The sequence below is a fragment of the Centrocercus urophasianus genome, unplaced genomic scaffold, assembly GCF_019232065.1.
Source record: "Centrocercus urophasianus isolate 14NV4802_14NV808 unplaced genomic scaffold, USGS_Curo_1.0 seq_10, whole genome shotgun sequence".
In the NCBI taxonomy this organism is placed as follows: domain Eukaryota; kingdom Metazoa; phylum Chordata; class Aves; order Galliformes; family Phasianidae; genus Centrocercus; species Centrocercus urophasianus.
In genome coordinates this window covers 49234441-49260666 of record NW_024884142.1, presented here as the reverse complement: position 1 = coordinate 49260666, position 26226 = coordinate 49234441, and the positions used below count along the sequence as shown (strand labels likewise).

Genomic DNA, 26226 nt, shown 5'->3' with positions numbered 1-26226 from the left:
TTGGCGGTGCCGGCACCGCCCCGCGCCGAGCGGAAGTGACGCGCCCCGCGGCGGCGATCGTCCCTCCGCTCTCTATGGTGGTTGATTCTTTTTTCCCCGTGGGCCCCGCGTCTCTTCCTTCGGCGAGACGGGAAATGGCCGACGAGCAGCCATAAGGGAGCGGGGCCGCCGGGAGTTCCGCCCGCCAGGTAAGGAAAGGGCGGAGGGGAAGGGGCCGCGGCGAGGTTTGGCGGGACGCTGTCTGCGTGCTGGCGGCCGTACTCTGCCGCGGGGGAGGGGAAGGAGACTGAGACTGAGGGGCGGCCTCTTCTCCCCCGCGCGCGCGCGCGGCCGCCGCTCCGTTTTCCCCTCCCCCCTCCTCCTCCGCCGTGCGGTGCCGTCCCGCCCTTCCCCCGCCGCGTGACCTCCGCGCGCCGCAGCCATTATCCGCCGCGCCGCCCCCGCGCCCCAGGCCCTAAGGCGGCGGCGCCAACCGCCCCGGGGAGGAGGGGAGGGGCCGGGCCGCACCGCAGCCGCCGCTTCCTGCGGGAGTCGGGTCCAGCCGGCGGCGCTCTGCCCCGAGCCTGCACGGCGCCTCGGGAGCTAAGGTAGAGGAGAGGAGGGAGGGCGGCGGCCCGGGGCCGCTCCGGGGCCGCCCTAAGCCGGCCTTTCGCGGCGGGCCCGCACACCTTCGGCCGGCTCCGCGGCCTTCTCCGCTTTTCCTGGGGGAGATGAGCCCGAGGGGTCGCCGAGCGGCGTAGGTCACTGGGTGGGCGACCGCTCTGCTGCCTTCGCGGGGGTTAAAGGGTGCTGGAGTGAGGTGATGCTGCCCTGCGTGCTGTTGGTGTTGGGCCTGCGACAGGAACTTCCCCTCGGGCCTGAAAGCTGTTCGGGCCCTTGTGTCTTAATGCTGTGCTGCTGCTGCTCCCTTGCTGGGCCTTCACTGGCCTGCTTAGAAATCTCCCTCCGACCCCTCGCTGCTGGTGTTTGTGCCCCTCCCTAAACGAGGCTGTTACATTCCCGGCCCTATCGCACCGTGTTGTACCACTGCTCCAGGCCTTTATTTATTGTTTGCTTCAGAACCCTTAGCTTTCATAAGGAAATCAGCTTTTTGTTTTGCATGTGGTGGTGATCCTGTAAGGCCTTGGTACCACTTGTCACTTCTTTATCACAAAGATCAAAGTTTTGCTCTAACAGTCAAATTTTCCTACAGGAGGGCCCAGGGGCATGCAAAACAAAGGAGTGCTCCACAATACAAACAGTCACTTATGGAGCTATTTAAGATTGAGTAATGGTTGGTTTGTTGTAGGTATATAAAAACATCTCTCAGAAAACTTGTTCTCAATTTGGAAAGGGTTGATTTAGACCATGGTGTCCCAGGAAAGTACTGTCCAGCTGTTTTCCTTCTTGTGCTTCGTTTTTGTTGCATTAAACAAAGAGGGGATGAGTAAGAAGGGACAGAGATTCTGGCTTAGAGTGTACTTCGAACATGTAGCTTCTAGTGGCGACAGGGGAAGAGTTGCTTCCTCCTACTTATCCCTTCTGGTGTTGAGTGACAGCAGCGCTGAGTGGCTGGAAAGAGTTCTAATGTGTTACATGTATCAAGTACTTGAGGGTGGCTGGGTCTCTCCTGAGCTGACGGTGGCTGGAGTAAAGCTTCTGAGAGGCTGGCTCCAGCAGTCCACAAGTGAAGGCTGTGTCTGCCTTCCTTGGGAACGTGGCAGGGCATGCATACAATGGGGAACATCCTGGTGCGGTGGGGCTGCAGAAAACTTAAGGCAGTTTGAGTCAGCAGCAGGGAGCTGTTGTTTGGTGATGGGTTACGCTTATTGAGGTAGATTCGACTCAGTCTGGTTGTGAAGGAGCAGTTGTGCTTTATGAGCTTGTGGAATGCCAGAGAGCGTTTGGGATTTGTTTAAGTGTAGTGGAAGTAGGTAAGGGAAACCACTGAAGGATGTGAGACACTATTCAGTCTGTTAGGAGAGTTTTTCCCAAACATATTCGGAAGAGGTGCCTTGTTTTCTTGGCCATTGTGCTGGCATTGGCTCTCACCCAGCTGAGTGGTAAGCTGGATCTGGAAGGTGATGTGGCTCTAAAGTCAGCTTTGTCTTTCTCCTGATGTTTTTTATTCTGAATCAGTTCAGCTCACTGCGTACCCCTGCATATCAGTCCTTGGAGTGAGGAGGGGGAGGATGGCCCTTTGTGTCAGCAGACTATTGTAAAGAAATTGTAGAAACCACTTTTGAAGGGAGCATGAAAACATCTGATTAAGCAAACAAACAAAATAAAAAAGCAAGCCAAACAAAATAGCAGCAGTTCTCTTGTTTTGTTTTTTGTTTTGACAAAATTCATAGAAATAATCATTTTGATGTTTTTAGTTAGAAGAGAAATGTGGCTATGTTTGCCTCTAGTTTTACATAACAGAACAGCTATCAATCATACGATTATTCCACAGAGCTGCCCTTGCTTCTATTTGGAGATTGGTTTCTAAATAATTTTACGTATACTTTCTCTAGTCTTGTACTAAAAATGGATAAATTAGGAATTACATTTTTACACAAATGTTTATTTGACTGTTTCAGCTGAATTTTCATGCTGTAATTTTTTTATGTGAGTTTGTTCGGTTTTTTGTAATCATTCAAGTATTATGAAGATGATAGGGAAGGTAGGAAATGGTTGATGATAGAAATGGTAGGGAAAAAAAATGAAATAGGAAGAAAATATGTTCCCCAGCTCTTATTTGTACAGCCTGAGGTAGTTTGGTGAAATTTATTATTGTATTTCAGTAGTATTTGTAGAATTCTGGGCAGTGATTATCCAGGAGGTTTACAGTTGCTAATGAATTGTGTTCTATTCTTATTTGTGATGTGCTGCTGTTAAATTTGGGGACATTTAAAACAAGAGGAGGTAGAGAATGGATAGAATGTGTGGTTATTTTATGGCAGATACAGATACACAAGTACTGAATAGGTATCTTACATTGCTGTCCTAAATAGACCGACTTCTCTTTAATTTAACATATGTATAATGAAAGAAATTAAGAATTCTGTAGCATTTCTTGAGGATGGGCTTATCCCCTGATTCTTGTTGTATAATCCTTTTTCTTTTGAAGCTTGGATCTCTGAATGAAAATGCATTTTTGACAACAGCTTGTGAATTTCTTCAACAAGATTTTTTTAATTAAATCTTATTGATAGCTTTCAAGTAATGCATAAACAAGGGTAATAACAGCTATTAAATAAGTATGAGATAGCTAAAATAATACTGAGCTGAGAGAGAGAGCAGTGTTTTGCTGGTACAAATTTGGATAACTAATCTAAAATACCTATTTAAGCTTCCATATGGTGTAGAATTTCTGAATTAGTGTGTTTAGCAGATATGTAGTGTCTGCAGTATCTGTCAGAAAGCTTTAACATCAGTGTAGTGAGAAAGGCTCATAAAAATATTCAAAAGGAATCGGAAACAGGTTTTTATCTTTAAGAATTTGGCATGTTTGAAAGAAAAAATACAGCGGCATCTACTTCCTCATCATAGTGTTGCTGATTGTAGAGCATATCTTGTTTTTACTTGGTGGCTGAGGCTGATGTAAGGCACCCATACATACTGCTGTTACATTAAGAAACTTGCTGACTGTTTGATCATTAATGTGACTCAGTATCCATTTCTTGAAAGATATGCAGCTGGTTGTGTCAAGGTTTGGTAGTATGCTTTCTTCAACAGCACTCTGCTTGCAGGTACTGTTAAAAAGCTTAAGATGTGAGTTTGTTGCTGCCTTTCGAAGCTAGCTTCAGGGAAGCCTTAGGATTGCACTGCTGCCAAAGGAAGCAATCCTGAGTGGTGGCTATCGCGGCTTACCCGTCATGGTCCAAATGCAGGGTTGTGTCATGAGCCATACTGAAAAATCACTTGTATTGTAACGAATCACGTGATCCGTATGTTTTCTGGTCTGGTTCACAGTGTGGCTGCTCAAATACTTGTGCTGCATAAGGGAGAAAACCATCAGGAATGTGAATTACTAGACAGCTGGAAGGATGGTACTGTTTCTTTACACGAGTAGTGCCAGGTTGTTCTGACTTAATGTTGTGGAGCTACAGAGGCTTCCTTTGTAATAGCCAGCTTTCTTCTGACCCCGTGATGAAATGCTTGAGAGTTTAGCATCAATTTTCCCACATTTAGTGCAGAAAGCAAGGGTAAAAGAAGCTTGAGTTACCAGAACCATATGCAGATAACAGCATTGGTGTTTTAGATATAGACTGTGTTTCTTGCAGTTGTGGTTCCTTCTTTAAATGCTCAGCAGTAGGCATCTTGCATCACATTTTTCATGCACAGCTTTGCAACCTCTAGGTCTCTTGAGACTAGTCAAGAGATAAGCTTAATGCAGCCAAGTAAGAGAGGCAGCTGGTCTTTTGATTTGTGGATTAATGTTACTGCTTAGAAATGTGATGTGTACAGCATCTCTTTTTTGTTGTGTTGCCTGACATGATGTTGTGACTTCATATTGTGACAGTGGGGACAAGAGAGTCCCCAGGAAGAGACTGCTGGTGATGTAACTCTGTATGTACCACTGTTTTTCAAATTCTCTGTAATAGAGATCAATCAGCTATTTTAATTCTTGCACACTGTAAAAATATATACATAGGCAAACCTTTATTTAAAAAAGAAGTCTAAACAGTCTTTCCATTTCTGCTCCCGTGTGTGAAAGTTCTTTGGAAAAAGATTTTTTGCATGTCAAGTGTTTGCCTGTAGCAGTTAAATGGAAGCAAAACTAAAAGCAGTTGATATTTTCTGTTCAGTATTTAAGGTTTTCTATTTAACATTCTTTTGTTTTCGAGTCGTTGGCAAAAAGAGTAGCCATGGTACATCCCGTGGGTGATGCGAAAACTTGTCTAAGTTAGGATTCTGATTTCAGTTAGCAGCAGCCAAACGTTTTTAAAAGTTGGATGTGGAGAAAACATCGAAATGTAGTAAATATTGATTTTAAAATCTAGCACTGAACTTCAACCACTTAGCTGAAGTTTGTATTAATTTTTCTGTGTAAGAATGCTTTAATTAACCTTTGCTAGCTAATGCCATCTCACCTTTTGTCTAGACAAGATCTGAAATGGTCCGATACACTACTGTGCTCCTTCAGAGACTCATGCTTGCTGATGATGAGAAGTAAAAACTTTAACTTGTTAAAGCATATATTTTGTAAAAATTGGAAATATCTTGGTCACTACTAGTGAATGGTAAGTGGAATTTTGATAGCAGGGTTTATCAAAACAAGTGCTACTTTTTTTTGTGTTCAGGTGTTCTCAATTTTTCCTTCATCTACAAGTGTGATTAGTTAACATGTTTGGCTTTAATGAACGTGTTACTGAAATGCAGAATTTCAAGGAGATCCAGCCTGTCTGTATCAAACTGGGACAAAATTCTGAGTCACTTTCATGGCATTTGAAAATTTTCTTAATGTCAAGTCAGATTACAAGTGTGTATTCGTGAATATATATTTGTGTATTCTTAAGGCTTTGCAGTAATTAAGGTTGAGGCCAGTGGAAAAACTCTTACTTTGGAGAGTGGGTTTGTTATTTCAGTTATATTTTATTTCTGTTTACCGGTAAAAGCTTCAATTTTTTTGAGAAAAAAATGCTGGTTATTTAAAGTCATGCAAATGTTTCCTATTTAAATAGGAAACTGTAACAGAGTAGTTCTTGTATAAATGTTGCAGAGAAATCTAAAAATCTGCTGTTTTACTGAGCTCATATCCCATATCTTTTTTGGAAAAAAAAAAAAGATCATTCCAGTTAAGTCCAAAGCTGTGTATTAGAGTTCAAACTCTTACATGAATTTGCCACCTCATCCTCTTGACTGCATGCTGTCGTCTTTTTTTTTAATCTCAATCTGGCATTTGTTTGGGTCTTTGTTAAGTCAGTTAACTTAACCATACGAAAGTGAACACTGAGCGTCTGTCAGAAACCTTTTAATTGAAGGACCTGAAGGGTTTAAGGGCTGAAGGTCATACAGCCCTGGAAGCAGGACTGAAGGACTGATAATGTATAGAAAGGAAGGAGCATTTGCTCTTGGTAGCAGCTAACGCATACGCTGCTCCAAATCTCAATGTGTGGTTTCACTAGGCTAGGACTAAATATGCTGTTTATTGTGTTGCCTTTTTGTGATAAACAGTTTAATCTTTGAACCCATTTAAGCAGGAGTTAATGGTCCTTTCATGAAAATACTTGTCTCTCATGGTCATTTTTTTCTATTCTGTAGGGATTTGTGTTGCTGAAAGCATAAACGGAGAATTATAAAATAACTGATTGATTGACACAGACCTGTGGCTTGAGGTAAGGTGAATTTAATTCTATTTTCAAGTGCTCTGATGGAATCCAACCATTTCACAAAAATCAATGTTGCTTTTTTTTTTTTTTTCTTAAAGTTTGTTAGTGGTAAACTGAATTATATAAATCTTTCTGAGTTTAATGTATGTTCTGTAAAAGTCAACTGTTGTCTCATATGTAAATGTCAACTGTTGTACCATATATTCACTTGTTACGCATAAGAATGCAAATGTACAAACGCTGTTGTTCTGTACAGGGAAAATCCAATATTCCTTTTCCTTTAAAGCTGAAATTAGGTTGTGTAGACTTCTTGTATATCTAAAGTTTGGTCTGAAATTTCCTTTTAATAGAAAAACATTTTTTCTCTTGCTCTAGGAAAATTGGTATGCTTCATGTATTGTAGCTGTTTAAAGACTTATCTATGAACTGGATAACATAAGAGATTGTAATCCATCTTCTGGGCATTTAATTGAGCAAAAAGAATTAAAACCAATCTTCTGAGTTTATGTTCATTTACTTTCCTTTAAATGGAAGGAGCCTTTTACAGGCAGCTTATAATGTATTCTCTGAGTTAAATAGTTTTAGTCAATTGGAAAGCTAGTTTAGGCTAAAACTGTATTATATATTATTTAAAAATATATATAATATCTATAATGCAATATATATTTTCCCTAGGTTAGTTTCAGATGAGATTAGTCTCTTTGGGGCCACACAGACTCAATGCAACTGTGATGGGGGAAAGTTAAATGGGGCAAGAGTGACAGTGCTAGGGAAAGGTTGGTCTGTTTTTTTGTTTGAATTTGCTTACATGTGTGTAAAATCTCTGTGATTTTGTTAACTTTGAGCTATAATTCAATTTGTCTTCAGTATTTCTTCTCAGATAATATATCAACTATATGCATGAAGTTCAGTGTAACAAAAAGTGCTTGTTGTGTTGAGCTTGTATTTTCATTATGATAATTTGGAGATTTTATGCTTGTTTGCAATACAAAAGCTGAAAGTTGATTCTTTTTTTCCTCTATTTGTTTTAGTGGTTATTAATAATTGTAGATAGCGTATTAAGGGCTGAAAATGTGAATATGATTGTCAGCAGTTTATATTCGGTTGTTTTCCTGTGACCCATTATTTTCTAAATGGGGCAATCTCAGAAGAAAAAGTTAATGAGGCAAAATTGTTATTATTAAATTAAATTGGACAGTTTAAACATTGCTTTTTAAGAATATTTTAGACTTCCACTGAAACTTTGTGAAATCATGGGTTACAGAATCGCTGAATATCCTGAGATCCTTAAGGATCACTGGGTCCAACTCCTGGCTCCACACAGGACCACCCAAAAATTAGAGCATATGTTTGTGTGTGTTGTGTAGGCTTCTTGAACTCCAGCAAGGTCATTGCCATGACCATTTCTCTGGGGAGGCTGTTCCAGTGTCTGACCACCCTTACCATGAAGAACCTTTTCCTGATATTCAATTCAAGCCTCCTTTGTCGCAGCTTCATGCTGTTCCCTTCGGTTCTGTTGCTGGCCACCAGAGAGAGATCAGTACCTGTTCCTGTGCTTATCCTTTTGAGGAAGCCATAGGCTGTCATGAGATCTCCCCTCTTGTCTCCTTTACTCTGGGCTGAGTAAACCAAGGGTCTTCAGCTACTCCTCACACCTCTTCCCGTCTGGACCCTTTGCCACCTTTGCAGCGCTCATCTGGGTGCTGTCTAATAGTTTTATGTCCTTTTTGTACCGTAGTGCCCAAAACTGCACACGGTACTTGAGGTGAGACTACACCAGTGCAGTGTAGAGTAGCTAGAAATGCAATGCTTGATGGACCTCAGGATATGCTTGGCCTTCCTGGCTGCCTGGTCACATGTTCAACTTGCTGTTGACTAAGACCCCCAGATTTTTTTCATTTTGTCCAGAAAGATACTGTGTGAAACAAAATAGAATTGTCTCAGGATAGAAATGAACAAATGCTGAGTCAAATTCAAGTATAGGCTTGAATTGTCATGTTGCTTTGGGTTAAAAAAAAAAAAAAAAAAAATATCTTTCTACAGAGTGATTTCAGCCTAAGTAGTAGAAATTTCAAAGGTTTCATTTGAAGGAGGGCTGGAAGTACTTGGCAGTTCTGACCAATATTCTATGGTCATAACTATAAACTATATAAAATGAACAGAATATTTAAATTTAGTTATAGCTTAGTTTTAGTTTCGATCTGGATCACAAATGTATAATGGTCTAGACTTGTGTTATTTCTTGTCCTAATTTGTAGAAATGTTTTTTTCTGTTGCCTACTTAACTCCTTTTACACAGGATCAGTTTGCAATTAAACCTGAGAAACCTGCTATCTTTTCAGACAAATAGCTTGCACTGTAGATGTGTTAATATTGTTTAAAACGTTGTATGTTGAGATTTAAGTTGCTAATAAATGTATTTTCTTCAAAATTCTTCTGTTTAGGTAGTGCTATACATCTTCCTAATATTCTTGTTTTAAAGTATTACAATCTTATATTATTTAAGTGGTCTCTAAATAGTTCCATCCCTCTTTTTCTCCTCCCTTCAACTGTTTTTCCTTCTCAGAAGAAGTTTATCTACTGGGAAAAATGGGTCGATCTAACTCTCGATCACATTCTTCAAGATCAAAGTCCAGATCTCAGTCCAGCTCTAGGTCAAGATCCAGATCACACTCTAGAAAAAAGAGATACAGGTATATTCATGTCATACTACGTGAAAAATTGTTTTTTGTGTATTGAGTTCTGTCTGGAAGTTTTTTTTGACTTGCGTGAGGCTGGGATCTTCACTTTATAGGCAATAACTAGTTTCTGCTTTGAATAAAACTTCTGTTTGTTTAAAATTTGATTATTCTGCTCTTTTCCTGTATCTTTCCTGTATAGTTTCAGAATGCTAATGGTTCTTCCTGATGTGTTCTTGTTTTGATTCTTGCACCCTCTTTCACATGAGGTTTTCATTGTCCTGCCTCTTTCCCTGATAGTCTTTTCTGCCTTTCTCATGTAGCTTTTCAGGTCTGGAGTAACTTAAGGCTTCAAGCAGATAAACTTTACCTTGTCTTCTCAGTTGTCTCCAGTCTTTTCCTTCACTTTCTTACAATTGGACATAGCCACTTCTTTAATAAGAGGTGGCAGAACTCCAGTGTTTACTGTCGTATCAGCTGCTGCTGTCTACAGGCTGGTATATTCAGTTAAATTGGAGGTGATCTAATGTCATGTTCCAGGCTGTGAACAGTGATCGATGGAGAACTGAGTGCCATGCTCCAGAGTGGTGGTGATCTCTTAAAACAAACAAAAACAGCAGAGCAAGCCATTGAGGCTGGTAACATCTTAATGATATGATGCTGAAGTCTAAGTTTCACAATTCCTTGGAAGAACAATGTTTATTAAAATTCCTTATGAGATAGAGATCATATATTGCAAAATTTACTCAAAGGCTGTTATTCTGCCTTTACCATTCTGACTGTATTAGAGAGATCTGGCATTAAGTCTTGAGGCACTTCTTTTTCTCTCTCCAGTTGTCGGATGTTAACGTTTGTTTTTTAATTCTAGTTCTAGGTCTCGATCAAGGACATACTCACGGTCTCGCAGCAGGGATCGTGTTTATTCTAGAGATTATCGCAGAGATTACAGAAATAATAGAGGAATGAGACGTCCCTATGGTTACAGAGGAAGAGGTAGAGGGTATTACCAAGGAGGAGGTGGTAGATACCATCGTGGAGGTTATAGGCCTGTCTGGAACCGAAGACACTCCCGAAGCCCTAGGCGTGGCCGTTCCCGTTCCAGAAGTCCAAAGCGAAGGTCTGTGTCTTCACAGAGGTCCCGGAGCAGATCTCGTCGATCTTACAGATCTTCCAGGTCCCCGAGGTCCTCTTCATCTCGTTCTTCATCCCCATACAGCAAATCACCTGTCTCTTCCAAAAGACGTGGGTCTATGGAAAAGCAGGCAAAGAAAACTGAAGGGGCTCCTTTGCAAGATAGCCCTTTGAAAAACAAATCACAAGACGAACAGAAAGATACGTTTGAACATGACCCATCAGAATCTCTTGACGATTTTAATAAATCATCAGCAGCTTCTGGCGACATTTGGCCTGGCCTTTCAGCGTATGATAACAGTCCAAGGTCACCCCACAGTCCTTCTATTGCCACCCCGCCCAGTCAGAGTTCATCTTGCTCTGATGCCCCTTTGCTTAGTACAGCCCACTCAGCAAAGGACACACCTCAACATTCCCATTCCATTCAGCATAGTCCTGAGAGGTCTGGCTCTGGTTCCGTTGGAAATGGTTCTAGCCGTTATAGTCCTTCTCAGAATAGCCCATTGCATCACGTCCCTTCGAGGAGAAGCCCTGCAAAGACAATCCCATCACAGAGTGCTCCCCGTGAGGAGCCTCGAACACGTTCATTTTATCCCGAGACTGGGGAACAGGAAACTGTAAAAGGTGGAAAGTTTCTGAAAAGGTAGGAATTAAATTGTAACATTAACGTTGCAACTAAAAAAAAACCCAAACAACCTGTAACAGTATTTATTTATTTTTACAAGATCTCCGCTGTGCCTTGGAGAAGGGAATATGAAATACTGATGAATATCTTTAAGAATTTTAGTTTGGTTAGAATTGAGCTTTCTCCTCCTTTAGGATGCTTCAAGCTCTTGTTGGGTGATTAGTGGGGACAGGGACCAGTATCCATGTAGCACTCCTTCGTGTTTTTCGTTTGTGGTACATTTTCCTGTATTCCATTTACTGTTCAGAAAAGTATTAATTAATATTTTAATGAATGATGGATCAGGCTTGCTTGTTTGACACTGACTTCTGTTCAAGCACTTCAATGTTTTAATGTTTTATGTAATTTGAAATGCAAAGTCTGAAAACGGAGATGTATTACGATTGATTTTGTTAACGTAAACAGCATTCACTGCTAATTGTATGGTGCTATGTGACAACTTTTTCTTGTGTTACTTAAGAAGTGGGGTAGGTCTTAATATTCTTGGGACATAGTTCCACTGATGTGAGGAACAATGGAATGCATGCTTTTCCAAATTTGTTCTCAAAATATTTGATATACCTGATACAGCAGCAACTGAAGAAGGAATTTATCTTACATTATTGACATTAGACCATTTCTTTCTAAATTACCTTGCACTTTGGTGGATTTATTAGAAAAATGAGTTGTAGACAGATATAGATATAATTTTTAAATGAATTTGCCCTGTCAATGATTTTTAGTATATGAAAATATACTGATAGAAAATGAAAAAAATTATATCAAAAAGTCAGACTTGCTTGAGCTGAGACTTACTGCTTCTGGTGGATGTGTTTTGGACCTATGTGAAGATAGTGTACGAGCTGTAGCTAAAACCAATTTGTGAATGTAGTTAGGACATTCTGTTAATTCAGATTTGAGTTATCAGTTTTTATTATTTTAATGGGGAAAAAGGACTGGTGTAAGTGCATGTGAAGCTGTGTGCCAAATTAGAATGAACAAACTAACCACTAGCTCTCTTTACAAACTCTAGTGGAGAATTTCTACGTGTTCTACAGAAAGGCTTTATTTTCTTCAGATGTTTCTGCTAGTGTGTAGATGACAGTTAGTACAGTATGAACTGTGTGTGAAATTTACTTGAAGTTGAATGGCTCAGTGGAGTATGTTTTTTCTTTTTGGTGTGGGATTGACGCAAAAGAGGAATGCAAGTGAACTGGAGTGAATGCAATCCAGAGTTACCAGTCTCTTCTTTGCTATCCACAGGTACACAGATGAAGAGTCTAGAGTATACCTGCTTGATAGGGGTAATACCAGGGAGAAGGAGGCCCAGAAGGAGAGAGGATCAGAAAAAGGGAGGACAGAGGGAGAAAGGGAATGGGAGGATCAGGAAACTTTAGACTTTTTCGTTGATAAAGAGACTGGGAAAGAGAAGTTTAATGACTCTGAAGGGGAGGACACAGAGGAGACAGAGGATTACAGACAGTTCAGAAAGTCTGTCCTGGCAGATCAGGGTAAAAATTTTCCTACTGCATCTCACCGGAATGCTGAGGAGGAAGGAACCAAATACAAATCTAAAGTAACAATGAAGGGCAATAGAGAGAGCGATGGATTTAGAGATGAGAAAAGTTATAAGCCTAAAGAGACTGGCTATATAGCGGAAAGGCCTAGTACAACAAAAGATAAGCACAAGGACGAAGACAAGAGTTCTGAGAGACTAACGATGAAGAAAGAAACTCAGTCACCTGAGCAGGTAAAGTCTGAAAAGCTCAAAGAACTCTTTGATTACAGTCCCCCTCTACACAAGAATCTGGATGCGAGAGAAAAATCCACCTTCAGAGAGGAGAGCCCACTTAGGATCAAAATGATAGCCAGTGACTCCCATCGTCCTGAAGTTAAACTCAAAATGGCACCAGTACCTCTTGACGATTCCAATAGGTAAATTATTCCACTTGACAAAGTGGTTCTCCACCTGCTTGCGCTGTCACTCATCTTTATTTAAACTAGTGGTTTCTTTTTGTGTGTCTTTTCTGTTGTTGATGCATTTTTAGACCTGCTTCCTTGACTAAAGACAGGCTGCTTGCTAGCACACTTGTCCATTCCATCAAGAAGGAGCAAGAGTTCAGATCCATCTTTGACCACATTAAGCTGCCACAGGCCAGCAAAAGCACGTCAGAGTCATTTATTCAGCATATAGTGTCCTTGGTTCATCATGTCAAAGGTATGTGTTCAATTTACTCATTCAGCAATAGCATTTAAGACTTAGCTAAGACTGTTTGCTGTCTGTAGTACAGGAAGATTTCAGCCTTCTTAATGTTGATTTAGTTGAACTTTTCCTTTGAGGTATACATATAATAATTAGAGAAATAATAGTCACCAAAACAAGTGTCAAAAAAGCAAGCATTGTAGAGCATTAGAGCAGTCATACTATGTTTCTTGTTTAATTTTTAAGCCAAAGTAGCACATACTTTGTTAAATTTTTTTAGTAAAGCTTAAGCATACTAAATTGCTTAATCTTTTTACTTCAATTCTATTTGAATGTCATTTCACCACTTCATATAGCATTGCATCTCCTTTTGGAGCACTTTAGAACTCATCCAAATGTTTATTGGAAAGCTGGTTTCGATCTCAGACTGATAAAGTGTAAGAAGTGGTTCTCTAAATGATCTTAAAATACACTGCTTCGTTTTATTCTTACTTAACAGTATTGTTGGATGTGAGAACCTGGAACTTCTAGAGATTTAAGTAAATCTCCATTAAATTGTTTATATGCTAATTATTTTCCAATTTAACAGTTGTGCCTGTTGCTTACTATAATAAAATTAAAGCACTTCCACACTTTTTGTGGAAAAAAACCTGACAAAGTGGGTGTATTTTATTCAAGTCACATACTGGCAAAGTTCATTCAAGAATACATAATTTCTTAAAATCCAGTGAGGGTATCTAGAGTGTTTTTAATTTTTTTTTCTTCTGTAGCATTGACTTAAATTTTACCAGGCTGTTGTCTTATTCTTGCATTTAATACACTATGAAAGAATTTGCTGGTGAACGTTTCTTACCATATCATCATATAAAAGGGGAATGTCAAAATGCTAAATGAGGTGAGAAGTTTGGGTGTGTCTATCTGTGTGCATTGTTTTAAATATACTTTAGCTTTTAAAATAGGAAAGATTTTGGTGCTACAGGTGTGTTTTTTCAAGTCTTATTTTGTTTTTGAAGTAACTCTAGGCAGCTAAAGCCAAATGACTGTTTTGAATTGCTTAGAAAAAAAAAGCAATAGTGGTAGTAGGTTATGTTAACATAGCAGACTCAAAATATTATTGGGACACTTGCTTAGAGCGTAACAGTCATTGCTAGAAAATAATTTTATTGATATGAGATCAAAGTCTATATCCAATGAAAGCTTGGCTTAAATGGCACGTGTAAACTGAAGGTGAAATATTATTGAAACTGTTATGTATTGATCACAAAATTAAGACTTTCTGTAGACTTGTGTTAAACAGATAACTGGTAAATATGACAGCTTAACAGAGTGGTCAAGTTTTTAGTATATGTAAAGTTATGACTGTTTCTTGAAAGAAGAACTTCTCTATGCGTTTCAAACTTACTGCGGTCTGTGATCAGATTTAGTAACTATTTTGACGATTTGAAGTTATGTTCATTATTGGTGTGATGCGACCAGTCTGAACAGCTCTTGATTAATGTAGAGCTGAAAATGCCCAGTGATGTTTTCTTTTTCATTATAAATAGGTCCTGGAATGTGTTTTGAAATGGCAAAATCCATGTTACAAAAGTAAAATAGCTGTTGAAAGATACAGATGCCAAACAGGCAAAGTTGAACCTTCTGTCTTCCTGGCAAAAATGGCATAAAAACAGAGTTGCTAGCTCAAATTCCTGTGTTTGATGGAATTATGATTGAGGCACTACCCTTGTAGTGGCCGTTTCAAGTTTTAATGGTTGGTTATGAGACAAATACTGGATGCCGGGCGGTAAGTTGATACAGATGTATGTTGACCTGTTAAGCAGATAGCTTGCTTCATATGTAACATTTCATAGCTCATGACTTTATGTATTTCTATATTACATTTAAACACATTTGTTGAGCTGGTTTGAAACCTTGAGTTTTGCTGTTGCTAATTTAACTGTCTCTGAAAGCAAGAGAAAATCTGTCAGAGAAGTTGTCAGGTTTGCCAAGATGCCAGATGCTTAAATGAATTTATTTACGTTTGGATGTGTTAATTGTCTTGAATTGCTACTGTTAAAACTTCAAATCAAGAAATGGTATTATTTTAAGAAATGATTTGTTATTAGGTCATCCTTGTAGTTATTGAAACATACATTACTTAAATGTTTTCACTGAATTAACACTAACTTAAAGTCGAAATGAGTTGTAAAATGTACTTCCTGCAAATATTCACGACTTGAAGTAATCTTATGTTTTTTTTTTTTTTCTTATGGACAAAGTAGAAAATCACTTAAATTGTTCCTTTATTTCATTAGAGAAAAATGTCACTGAAAATGAACAAATCTAATCCATGTATGATGCTTGAATTACATTTAATACAGCCATGGTGTAGCCATAAGTAGATTTGCAGTGATTCTGTGCACTGTATCTTTGTTTGGATTACAGAATGTGTAAGAATAGGAAAAGCCCACTCTTGCTTGTTGTTTTGATATTTTTACTGAAAATATTGTTTTTTGCCTGCTACTTGCCTTTCTGTCAGGAGTATAATACCTGTCAGTTGAATTAAACTAATGAAACAGTGTTTTTCTATTGTAACCAACAGAGCAATACTTCAAGTCAGCTGGAATGACCCTAAATGAGAGGTTCACTGCATATCAAAAAGCAACTGAAGAGCACTGCACTCGGCAAAAGAGCCCAGAAATACATAGGTATATGTTAATTGCTTATGTCTTAGATAATATCTGCTAATATTTCTTGTTCAAGAACTCAAAATATTTATTTCTGTTCTATATGTGATACTTCATTGATTTCTGTGCAAATACAAACGAAAAAAAACACAATTTGGAATAGCCAAACCAAAACACCAGCAACAAACCCTGGGGAAAAAAACAAAACAAACAAAACCAAACAAAAACGTTTCTGTAGAAGAAAACTCAGATGAATCAAGTCTGGCTTCATTTGTAGCTTTATAGCACGTATCTTTTCTACCTCTGCATCTCATCTGGGTTATATTTACTTTTTTCACATATTCTCTCAAATATTGAGAGAGAAATGTCTTGCATGTACAGGGCTTCTTTTTTATCTTCAGCTTTATTCTTTGGTGTCAGATGTTCCATCTCGTATCACTTTAGTTTTTGTATCTATAAATTCATAGCAGTTTTTTCTCTTGAAATCAGAGAGCCTGGAAGGTAAGAATCATAGAATCATAGAATCACAAGGTTGGAAATGACCTATAAGATCATCTAGTCCAACTGTTTCCTCATCATCATTGCCACCACAAGCAAGATGATTGACATGCAGTTGTAATTTCTGATTGTGTGCTTCTGATTACATGATGCAGTGTATATTGTATTTGTGTTGTGTGTGATGTTATCTCAGCTTTCAACTTTGTAAGATCTCTTAACTGAGATCTTACTTTAACTGTACAATAAGCTGTCATTGTTGATGGTGTGTTTTTTTTTTTTTTTTTTTTTTGAAGGTTGGATATCAAACTGGCTATATATATATACTGATCTTCTGGAGTAATTGCTATCTTGAAATCTCTTGGAAATGTGAAAAATCAAACAGCCGTTTTAGTGTATTTGTCTTTTAGTATACTTCAAAGAACAAAACCAATGTTTATAATTTTTGGCTTGCTTCTTGCTTCTTTTGTATTCAGATGGTGGGACTTCATATGCAAGAGTTTGTTCTGCTGCTAAAGTGCCTTGTTATTCAGGCTTCTGTTGATCTGTGTGAGGCCACAAGCAGTTGCATACACGTATGGCTAGACACTGCTTTTATTTTACATTTAGGAGGATTGACATCTCTCCAAGTGCCCTGAGGAAGCATACCCGTTTAGCAGGTGAAGAGAGGGTCTTTAAAGAAGAAAGTCAAAAAGTAGGTTCTAAGTAAACGTTAAGTATCTATTTCTAAATTTAATGTGATATTTTCTCCCCTTTGAATATGAACTTCTAACTTCATTTGAGTTTGTGGATCTCAGTCTTTTAGAACAACTTATGTTATGTGGAATATTCGCGTTCCAGAACTTTTTTCTGTGAGTCTTACTAAGAAGCCAGTTTGCGTAGCACAATGTGAATATACTGAATTTCACTGAGGCAAAAAGAAAATTCAAAATGCCTCCTAACTTCCTTTCTTTTGGTTGTTTCTTGGCACGTTTTGTGTCCAAGGACAATGAGTGGGAGGAGAAAAAAGTGCTGATGTGCACAGTAGCGTGGCTGAATGTATAAAGGTACATGTGCTCTGCTAGCAATAATTAACTGGAAAAAATGGATACCAAGATATCCTACCAGAAAATATGTTGTAGTCAGTCTGCATCAGATAGTAGATGTCCTGCTGGCTCAATGGAAACGCTTGTTTAAAATGCAAAATCTTAGCTGTACTCAGATTTAGCCTGTAAAGGGTGTTCACCTTAAGTTTATGTGCTAAAGAGTTGTTGTAAATTCTGTCTCCTCTTCTTGAAAATTGAGGCACAGTTGACCCCCACAGATTCTCTTCTGGATGTTTTCTTTCAAAATTTTAGTCAGAAACATATTTCTGCTTACAGGGAGATAAAAAATTAAGATGTGATTCTGCTGATCTTCGGCATGACATTGACCGCCGTAGAAAAGAGCGAAGTAAAGAGCGAGGAGACTCAAAGGGCTCCAGGGAATCCAGTGGGTCAAGAAAGCAGGAGAAAACTTCAAAAGATTACAAGGATTACAAATCTTATAAAGATGACAGGTAAATGTTTGAAATCTCTAGGTTTTTAGTCTCTAATTGACCTTTTGTAATTGTAAGCTTAATTGCTTTCAATTTTCGATGTTTAATGGAACGTTTAAATTTAAACAAATAAAATTATTTGTTTTACAGCAAATATGTATTATCTGTCTTTTACACGGCTTATGGTGGATGAGGACAAAAACTTTGGAATAGCAAGCTAACACTGAAAAAAAAAATGACAAATTAATCTGTCCTATTATCCAGGCTACATCAGGAGGTTGGACTTCAATGCAGTACATTTCTATAAACAATTTGTGTAAGAACTTTGGTTCGTTATGCTTGATTCCGCACTTTTTCAACTCATAACACCCAGAGTATGAGAATCTTACTGATACTTAGATTTAACATGGGTGAGAAGGGGAATCTTTTTATTTTTTTCTCTCCTAAAGCCAGTGGTCTATTTTCTAAGGAAAAAAAGGTTAGCATATTTCAGTGGATACTTTGTAGCAGTGGTAAGAGTGTCATCAGATATAACCTTCCTTTGAGTAATGTTGTCTTTTAAGTTGGGTCAAATTAGAACTTTAGAGAATTACCAAAAGTCTTGCTGTGGGATTTATTATCCTGCTTTGTACTGGGTATACAATGAATGCTTATGCTTCCTGTTTCCCATATACTTTCTGACTCTGGTATCCACATTACCTTCCACTGGCAATTCCCACCTTCGTCGGGCAGCCCATACTCTATGCTCTCAACAGTATGCAAACTGAATTATGTAAAATTTCTGTAAAGCTTTGCCTTGAGGGTTTTCCTCCCTTTGGCTTCTGTTTTTTTTCTTTCTGCCTCAGTGAAAGGCAGATCTTAAAAGTAACAGAACCTCTTAATGGCAACCTAGAAAAATTCTGCAGTTTGCAGACTGCTGTTTTCCAACTCACTAGCAGTAGTGTATGTTTAGTCCATTTAAATGGCTAAGAAGAGGCTGGAAAGTGAAACTATATCTTGCCTTAGCATCTGAAATGCATTACGTGTATGTGTGGTTTTATAACCAGATGGGGGATAGCTTTTTTAAATATAAAGAAACCCCTTTTAGTATAGCATGTTACAGTCTATCTAGTGCTTTTAAAATAGCACACAGTTTATCATTTTATTTTTCAGTAAGCAAAAAAGAGAGCAAGACCGTGCTAGATCTTCTCCATCTTCCTCTCCATCTGCTTCTTCATCCAGTTCTCGAGAAGAAAAGGACTGCAAGAAAGAAAGAGATGAAGAGTTCAAAACTCACCACGAACAGAAAGAATACTCTGGTTTTGCAGGAGTCAGCAGGCCAAGAGGCACCTTTGTAAGTTGCATTTCTCCTGTTCTTCCCCCTGATGATGAGGACTGCAACAATAGTGTAACAGATTAAATGAATTGTTGCAGTACTTAATGTTAGTGTAGACCTTATTCATAGTTGTGATTTCTTTTGTTCTTTTACATGATGTACCACTTCTGCAGTGCTTTTCTTTCGGCCTTATCCAATAGAAATCTTATTTGGTGTGTAAATATTCAGTAGTACAGTATTAGAGAGCCTAGTGTTAGGATTGGAAAAATGATTTCTGTTTTATTCCTTCCTTGCTGTTTTGTAATTACACTGTATCCTAACAGGATATTAAAATTGACCTTTCTACAAAGATGAAATCTTGTGATCTATTACCTGTTACTCTCTACAGTTTGTTTTCTTTTCTCCATAACTTTCAATTTCATTTTTATCTCCTTTGTGTGTGATGTCTGCAAATTATTTAATAGAGAACGGTGCACAATAAAACGTGGGCACTAATGTTGAAAAAGAACTATACTGAGGAGAGGAGATGGTATACTGGCTGCTTTCCAGTGTTTCTGTAGCCTGGACTAGCCACAATAAACATGCAAGCATATTAATGTAGCTCAGGAATGTGTTTTAGCATTCAGATTTGGAAAATACCATATTGACCTTCATGGTCTTCATAGCATTTTTAAGGGTAAAAATTGCACGTTAATGTAACTTACTGGGAAATGTAGCAGCATTAGAAAAGATTAAGAAGTAATAGAAAAGGCCTTGGAAATACAAACATTATGCAAAAATTAAAAATGCCTTAAAGGTCTGTTTGTGGGTGGACAAAAGACAAGGGCTAGGAGTAATTGCATGCTTTTCCCAATGGTTCCTTTGTGTAGCCTGTATTTAAGACAAAATAAGGTAAAGAGGCATTGTTTGATATAAACATACCTTATTTGTAGTAGTGCAGAAGTTTTGAACTGCAGAGAAGAGAGTGTCTTAAAATGCATGTGAGATGTGCAGCACTTAAGGTTTGAATTTTCAATCTTGAGAGTTATAACTACTTAAAAAAAAAAAATAATAATCCAAATGCCAAATTTCTTATGCTAAAAATTCAATTTTTCCTCTTTCTTGTTCTTATATGTAATTAACAAAGGGACAGGTGTGTGGTGTAAATGTATCCACACTTGGATGGTGCAGATACTGTGTATGACTACCGCCCAGTTCCGAGGAGCATGAGCTGGTTGCCTATGGTTAAAAATAGAGCTTAAAATCCTCCCCTCTCACGAAGAGAATACAGTTTTTTAATCTCATAATCAGTGCCAGCTTTACTGCTTTATAAAATCAGATTATATGTGTCTTAAAGAGAGATAGTACTTCATGTGAAATTTAAGTAGCTATGAAGTGGAAATGTATTAGTTACCAATAATATGACTAATGGTGACTGCCAGTTATGACTGCGTTAATAACTGATTGATGTCCTGTGATGACGTGCGTGGTCATACAAATGCTTATCAACCAAACTGAAGTACTTAAATAGGTCAGCCTGTTGATTTTAATATTCTACTTCAGGGTACAGAGTGGGTAGTATTGTAAGATACTACTAGGTGACTAATGTAGAAATGTTGTTGTGATTTAGGCTAATAGTGTCTGAATTCAAAGTAAGTACTTCTTTGGTTTTGGAGTAAAGAAAATGTTTTTGTTGTAAATACTCCCTAAAATAGGAAGCTGTAACACCATGGGGAGAGTGTGGCTGACTGGGTAGAGGAAGTCCTTCTGTAAGCTAAACTGTCAGTTTGCTGTTAAGTTAGTGTTGACTTTTCACTAATGCTTACTGATAGGCTGAAATGCTGAATTCTGTGCTTGTTATGTGTAGCATAAAGCCATAAATGCTCTGAATACTTTTGAAATAGGAAAATAGAACTAAGGATAAGTAGAATGTTTTTAGTTTCTGAAGTATATTGGAAGGTTTTGTAGCCTTTTACTTTTTCAGACTGATTCAAAGCACTTTTAAAGCTATCCAGCATAAATTCTGCATTAGATGTTGGAGCTTACTGGAATTAGGTGTGCATAGAATTTTTTTTCTTCAAGTTAATTACATCTGTCTGTTTATGGGGCATACTTAATTTTAATAAATGAAATTAATTTCCAGTCCTAGTTCTGTTAGCTCTGAAGACCCAGTTTTGTAATTAATTAATTAGGTTGTATACAGAAAACATGTTCTGTAGTAAGTTTTTAATAATCTTATCTTTCTAACCTCACCGTTCTTCTCCTAAGTGGGGAATGGGTGGATAAATTCGTGCATAAGTCTTTAGCTTGCAGAAAGTACTGGTTGCTGAAGAAACTGGATGTATTACTGCTCAGTGTACTCTGAGTTAAATATTTTCTGTGTTGCAGTGAAACTTTTTAATCTTGTCATCTTAAAGTTCTGTTAGTTTATGATAAAGAACACTAAAGATACTTCAAGATTGTTGCTCTGCACAGTGAAGAGTTGGTTTTCGGGCTAAGGAGTGTTCACTCATTTGAAATGTAATCTGTCTTAAAATGCATAACTGAATCTCAGTTGAGAATGAGTGGCACAAAGCGTACAGTTACTTGCAGAATGCATTATTTGTATGTGTTCTAAAATCATTTTCTCATGACAGATATGATTGTCTCCTTAAGTGACTTCACTTTCCCCCCTGAAAGTTTTTTTTTCTCCCCCTTAAGTCTAGGTTTTTCTGTTTGTTTTGTCTGCAAACAGCTTCAGAAGCTTATTCTGACCTTTGTTGCAGCAGACTGACTTACCAGCAGTCAAAGGAAATTTCACTTTGGTGAATGCAGGTTAATTTATACCAAGAAGTCAGATATACTTGTTTTATCTCTTACGTTAAGTAGAATCATTATTTTGAAGTGAATGCTTGAATGTATTACTGAAGGTAGTATGTGACTTTTTATAAAATAGTTTTGTATTTTTAACTGAGAACAGAATGAGCATTTTCAGTACAGAAAACTTGAGCATTTTGTTGTGGTTTTATGTAAATGGCTTAAATAAAATAACATTTTGGTTAATCAGTTTCGAATTAGGGGCAGAGGAAGAGCCAGAGGAGTCTTTGCTGGAACAAATACTGGTCCCAGCAACTCAAATACTACTTTTCAAAAGAGACCGAAGGAAGAGGAGTGGGATCCTGAATATACCCCAAAAAGCAAGAAATATTTCTTGGTGGGTGTAGAGAATTCTATCTTATGCATGCTTTTGGTTTTTCCGAGTGCGTTTTTATGTCTGGTGTTAAGGAGATTGACAGCTACAAAAGTTGCATGTTGAGAGAGTAACTGCAGTTGTGTAATCAAGAAAATACCCGAGTTCTTGCAGTGCCTAGTTCAGCTTGTCTTTCTGCAGCAGGCTGGAAATAACTGAAGCTTAAGGTAGAATTCTTCTCTAAAGCATATTTTTCAGTGAGATAGGGAAGAAGGCATACTCTGGCAAAAAATATGAAAAACAAAAGCAAAAAGACTCGTGCCTTTGTGGATTTATCTCAGTTTGGCATTCAAGCTTTGTTTTTACATTCATTTAGAAACACACAAAAATGAAAGATCAGGAAAAGCTAACATATTTGTGGATGGATGTGGACCAACTCTGCTATTAGCAGCCTTTCTGTTCTTACCTGAATAGTATGATAGGCATAAGTGATCTTAGTTATGCCTTTTTTTTCCCCATCTGGATTTAATTAATGGAGGACTGTTGATACAACTAACCAGTGAGTAGCTTAGTGTACTGAATATTTAATATCTGCTGCAGCTGATTTCCTTAACAATGCCAACTTCTAAGGGTATTGTTTCACCATTGAAAAACATTAGTTAGCGAAGATAAGACCTTTTCCTATAGTATTGTTTTCCTCACAAATATATTAACAGGTAATCCAATAAATAACACAACTTCAATTTGCATGTGTATACAAAGTTTTCTCCCTGTTTCCACCTGCATATAGTGACATGTGATCAACTGTTCACAGGGAAGTTCCGTGATAGCTAGAAAAAAAAATGACTGACTAGAGCTGTTACTTTTTACATATTCAGGAATGTTTGTTTAAAAAAAAAAAAAAAAAAGCCACCTTGTAAATACTTGAATGGTATATAATGGTAAGCTACTTATGTTTAACAGTTTAGATTGCTTTCCAAATCACAAGTTAAAAAAGTAGATATTGGAACAGGTGTTTATCATTCTTCCTAGTGTAAACATTTAATATTAAACGATTTTCTATTGTGTCCACATATGGAATGTTTGTCAGACATGCCCAATTCTGTATTTAGCAGCAAGATAGCAAATGTAATGCTGACTAGCCATAACTATTGTTAATATCAGATCTCAGTAGTTTAAAAATGATGTGCAATACCTTGCACAAGCAAAGCAGGGTTTCTTAAAGCCTTCAGTTATCTTTCCTTAAGTATAAAGATTCTCTCTGCCTTAAAGTAAAAAAATAAAAAATAAAAAGCACATTCCTACAGTTCCTTCCTTTAATGTTTTTTCCTTGCTGAAAACTAGTGAGTTCTTTTTTCTGATGACTGAAAAAATAAGTGACAGGTTTGGTTTGTTACTTACAGTGGATGTACCCACAGCTAATAATGACTCTTAAATCAGGTTTTTCAAGGTACTTTTAGTTACAGCATTATGAATTGCAGGGATATGTTTTTTCATAATATAATATACCGATTATCTGAATTGTTTTCAATTTTTTTCTTAATTGTTTTTTTTCTATACGTGTAAATTTGGTTCAGAGTACAGCATTTAAGAGGTGTTGTAACCTTATTGTTTGGTATATTATAGCATGATGACAGAGATGATGGTGTGGATTATTGGGCCAAACGAGGAAGGGGCCGTGGTACTTTCCAGCGTGGCAGAGGGCGTTTTAACTTCAAAAAGTCAGGTAGCAGTCCGAAGTGGACACATGACAAATACCAAGGGGATGGGATTGTGGAAGATGAAGAAGAAACGATGGAGAACAACGAAGAAAAGGACAGACGCAAGGAGGAAAAGGTAAGTGGTTAGTGGAGTGCAAAATACATAAATTTTCTTACAGAATCTCAGGTGGTTGTTGGAGGGGAGGTGGAAGATCACTTGGAAAAATATTTTTAGTGTTTGGTTATTAACAGTTTACAAGAAGACTGTTTTCTTTCTTTCTGCAGGAATAACCCTGGAAGAAAGCTGAAAGAGCAGCTTTTGCACCACCCACACAACATTTTTAATATGTTCTTTTTGTTGTCAAATGAATGTAAGCATTTTACTTAAATTTTACTGTTGGAAGTAGTTTAGAAGGATTGTTTTTCTGTTTTAAGCCTTTAGGAAAAAAAATCTTGATATAGTAAACTATGTTAATGATCGTACAGTTAGAAAGTAAAATATTTGTAACAACTTTTAAGAAATTTTACTGTTTGTTATATGCAGTGTAATTCTGCTTTGTCCAAATACATGGTCAAGTACAACTCTTAAAAGTTTTGATTCTCCCCTATGTCTGTGTTTTATTCTGAAGTAAACTTCCAGCTCTGCACACCTGAAATCTTGGAGGAGCATTTTTTATCAGCTGATTACTACTTCTGTGTTGCTTTTTTTTTTTAATTAAAAGCGTTTTTAACTATAGTTATCCAGTCATAATGTGAATACAAAGTCATGTATGAGGTTGATTATACATTAGTTCACAAGAACCACATTTATAGGAGGTCTTGAAATGATAAATTGATTCTTGATTCTTCTTCTCACATTAGAGAGAGAAACTAAAAGATTGTAACTGTCACTGTCCTGTAGTAGCCTGAGGAATACATATGCATGTGAATTCTTCAGTGAGTTTCAAGATTATTTCTCTTTTGGAATGTGAATTTTAGAAACCTATTTCCAAACCACTGGTGCTAGAAACTCTGAACAGGTCTGAAAACTGGAGTGCTGTCTGCCATTTCTACAGTTGGTAGAAAACTATCTACAGCTGTCTTAATTCTGTAACTCCTGTCTGTAACAGGTTAGTCATGTATTATGGATACCTTGTGATGTCTTCCATCATCTAAAGACACTTCTTTTGTCAAGGGTAACATAGTACTATGTTTAAGGTTTTGTAAACCTGTAGTTTAAACTCACTGCAAGATAAAGATGCTGTCTGTGATTAGGGGTGGCATTTTCAGGGTCAACAAAGATTATATTTTCAGCTTTAAGTCAGTAGCTTAGTCTTCCACATTTTAGTTAAGAAATTGATGGCAGTATCAATGCTGCTTTTATGTCGGTCTTGGTTTCAATTTGTTAAATTGCCTGTTTACTTTTTTTTTTTTTTTTTTAATGTGGAATCCCCTCTTCAGGTAAGTAATCTGACAAGAGTAAGTCTTTAAGTTTTCTATCACATCAGCAGCCTTAAGTGAGATCTTGGAGGGAAAACAAACAAACACACCAACCCAACACATTCCCCTGAAAATACATAAAGCAAGTTACATTAAAATTTGAATCAGTAAAAATACTTGGAACATACTAAATGATTATATGAAGTATTCTGTTCCCATGCCCTGGAAATACATACTCTTAGTATTCCACTTTATCCAGTGTATAAGTCTGAAGTTGTAACTTGATAAAAGCTGTTAGCAGAGGGTGTGAAAAATGAGTTAGTCTTTTACACTGATTTTTTCTAAATACTTGTGCCCTTTCAGTATTGTAGTTAAAATGTAGGAGTCAGTCTACAGTATTTAAAAAAAAAAAGTGCTTTGATTAAAATGAAAGTGTTATTTGTCTTAAATACATATGCTCTTCTACTAGCTTTGTTAGTAGTTAACTAGCTGACCTGTCCATGTTAAATAGTAGAAGGCAAAAAACCAGTGTTATAACTTTGAAGACAGTGGATTTCAGATTGCACTACTGTGCCAGCATCTGTGTAGGAAGGGAAATAGGATTAATATTTGCCCTTCAGTGGTAGGTACTAAAGGATGATTTCTGCCTTACATTTAAAGAAGTTTAGGCAGACTCTACCCTTTTTGCAAAACTTGCTTTTGTATATACAGTACATCTTTTAATAACCATTTGAAATGTGAACTGATTATTTTTCTAAGTAAATCTTGCATGTAACTTATGTATACTGAATTAGAAGCAAAAAAAAAAAAAAGGAGCAGAACAATAAACTGGTATACTGACAGTGTCAGAGCCTATCTTAATGGGACTACTACATCTGTCTGAAACTAATGAGTAGGACCAAACTTTACTATCATAACCTCAGAACAGATACAGTCTGTGTGGTCTAGCTCAAGTTGAAGCTGGATTATTGTGATGACCCGTTATGGTTTGTTTT

The 26226-nt window shown here is 37.6% G+C and overlaps 1 protein-coding gene across 10 annotated transcripts; it reads left to right on the top strand.

Annotated features, from left to right (window-relative positions):
- Positions 1–41: 41 nt before the first annotated feature.
- Positions 42–24548, top strand: BCLAF1 (BCL2 associated transcription factor 1). Of its 10 annotated transcripts, none has more exons than XM_042810105.1 (14): positions 42–188; positions 5069–5207; positions 6229–6302; positions 8866–8989; positions 9843–10748; positions 12033–12704; positions 12818–12987; positions 15554–15659; positions 16743–16827; positions 17495–17670; positions 18802–18982; positions 21990–22136; positions 23739–23948; positions 24098–24548. In XM_042810105.1, exons 4-14 carry the CDS (start codon positions 8886–8888, stop codon positions 24101–24103), a joined length of 2763 nt encoding a protein of 920 aa, XP_042666039.1. In that variant the 5' UTR covers positions 42–188; positions 5069–5207; positions 6229–6302; positions 8866–8885; the 3' UTR covers positions 24104–24548. The 10 variants fall into 10 exon arrangements, 9 of the variants coding, with proteins under 9 accessions (XP_042666039.1, XP_042666081.1, XP_042666014.1 ...); XM_042810147.1 differs by having other exon boundaries at positions 8863–8989; positions 12558–12704; XM_042810080.1 differs by having other exon boundaries at positions 8863–8989.
- The last annotated feature ends 1678 nt before the right edge of the window (positions 24549–26226 follow it).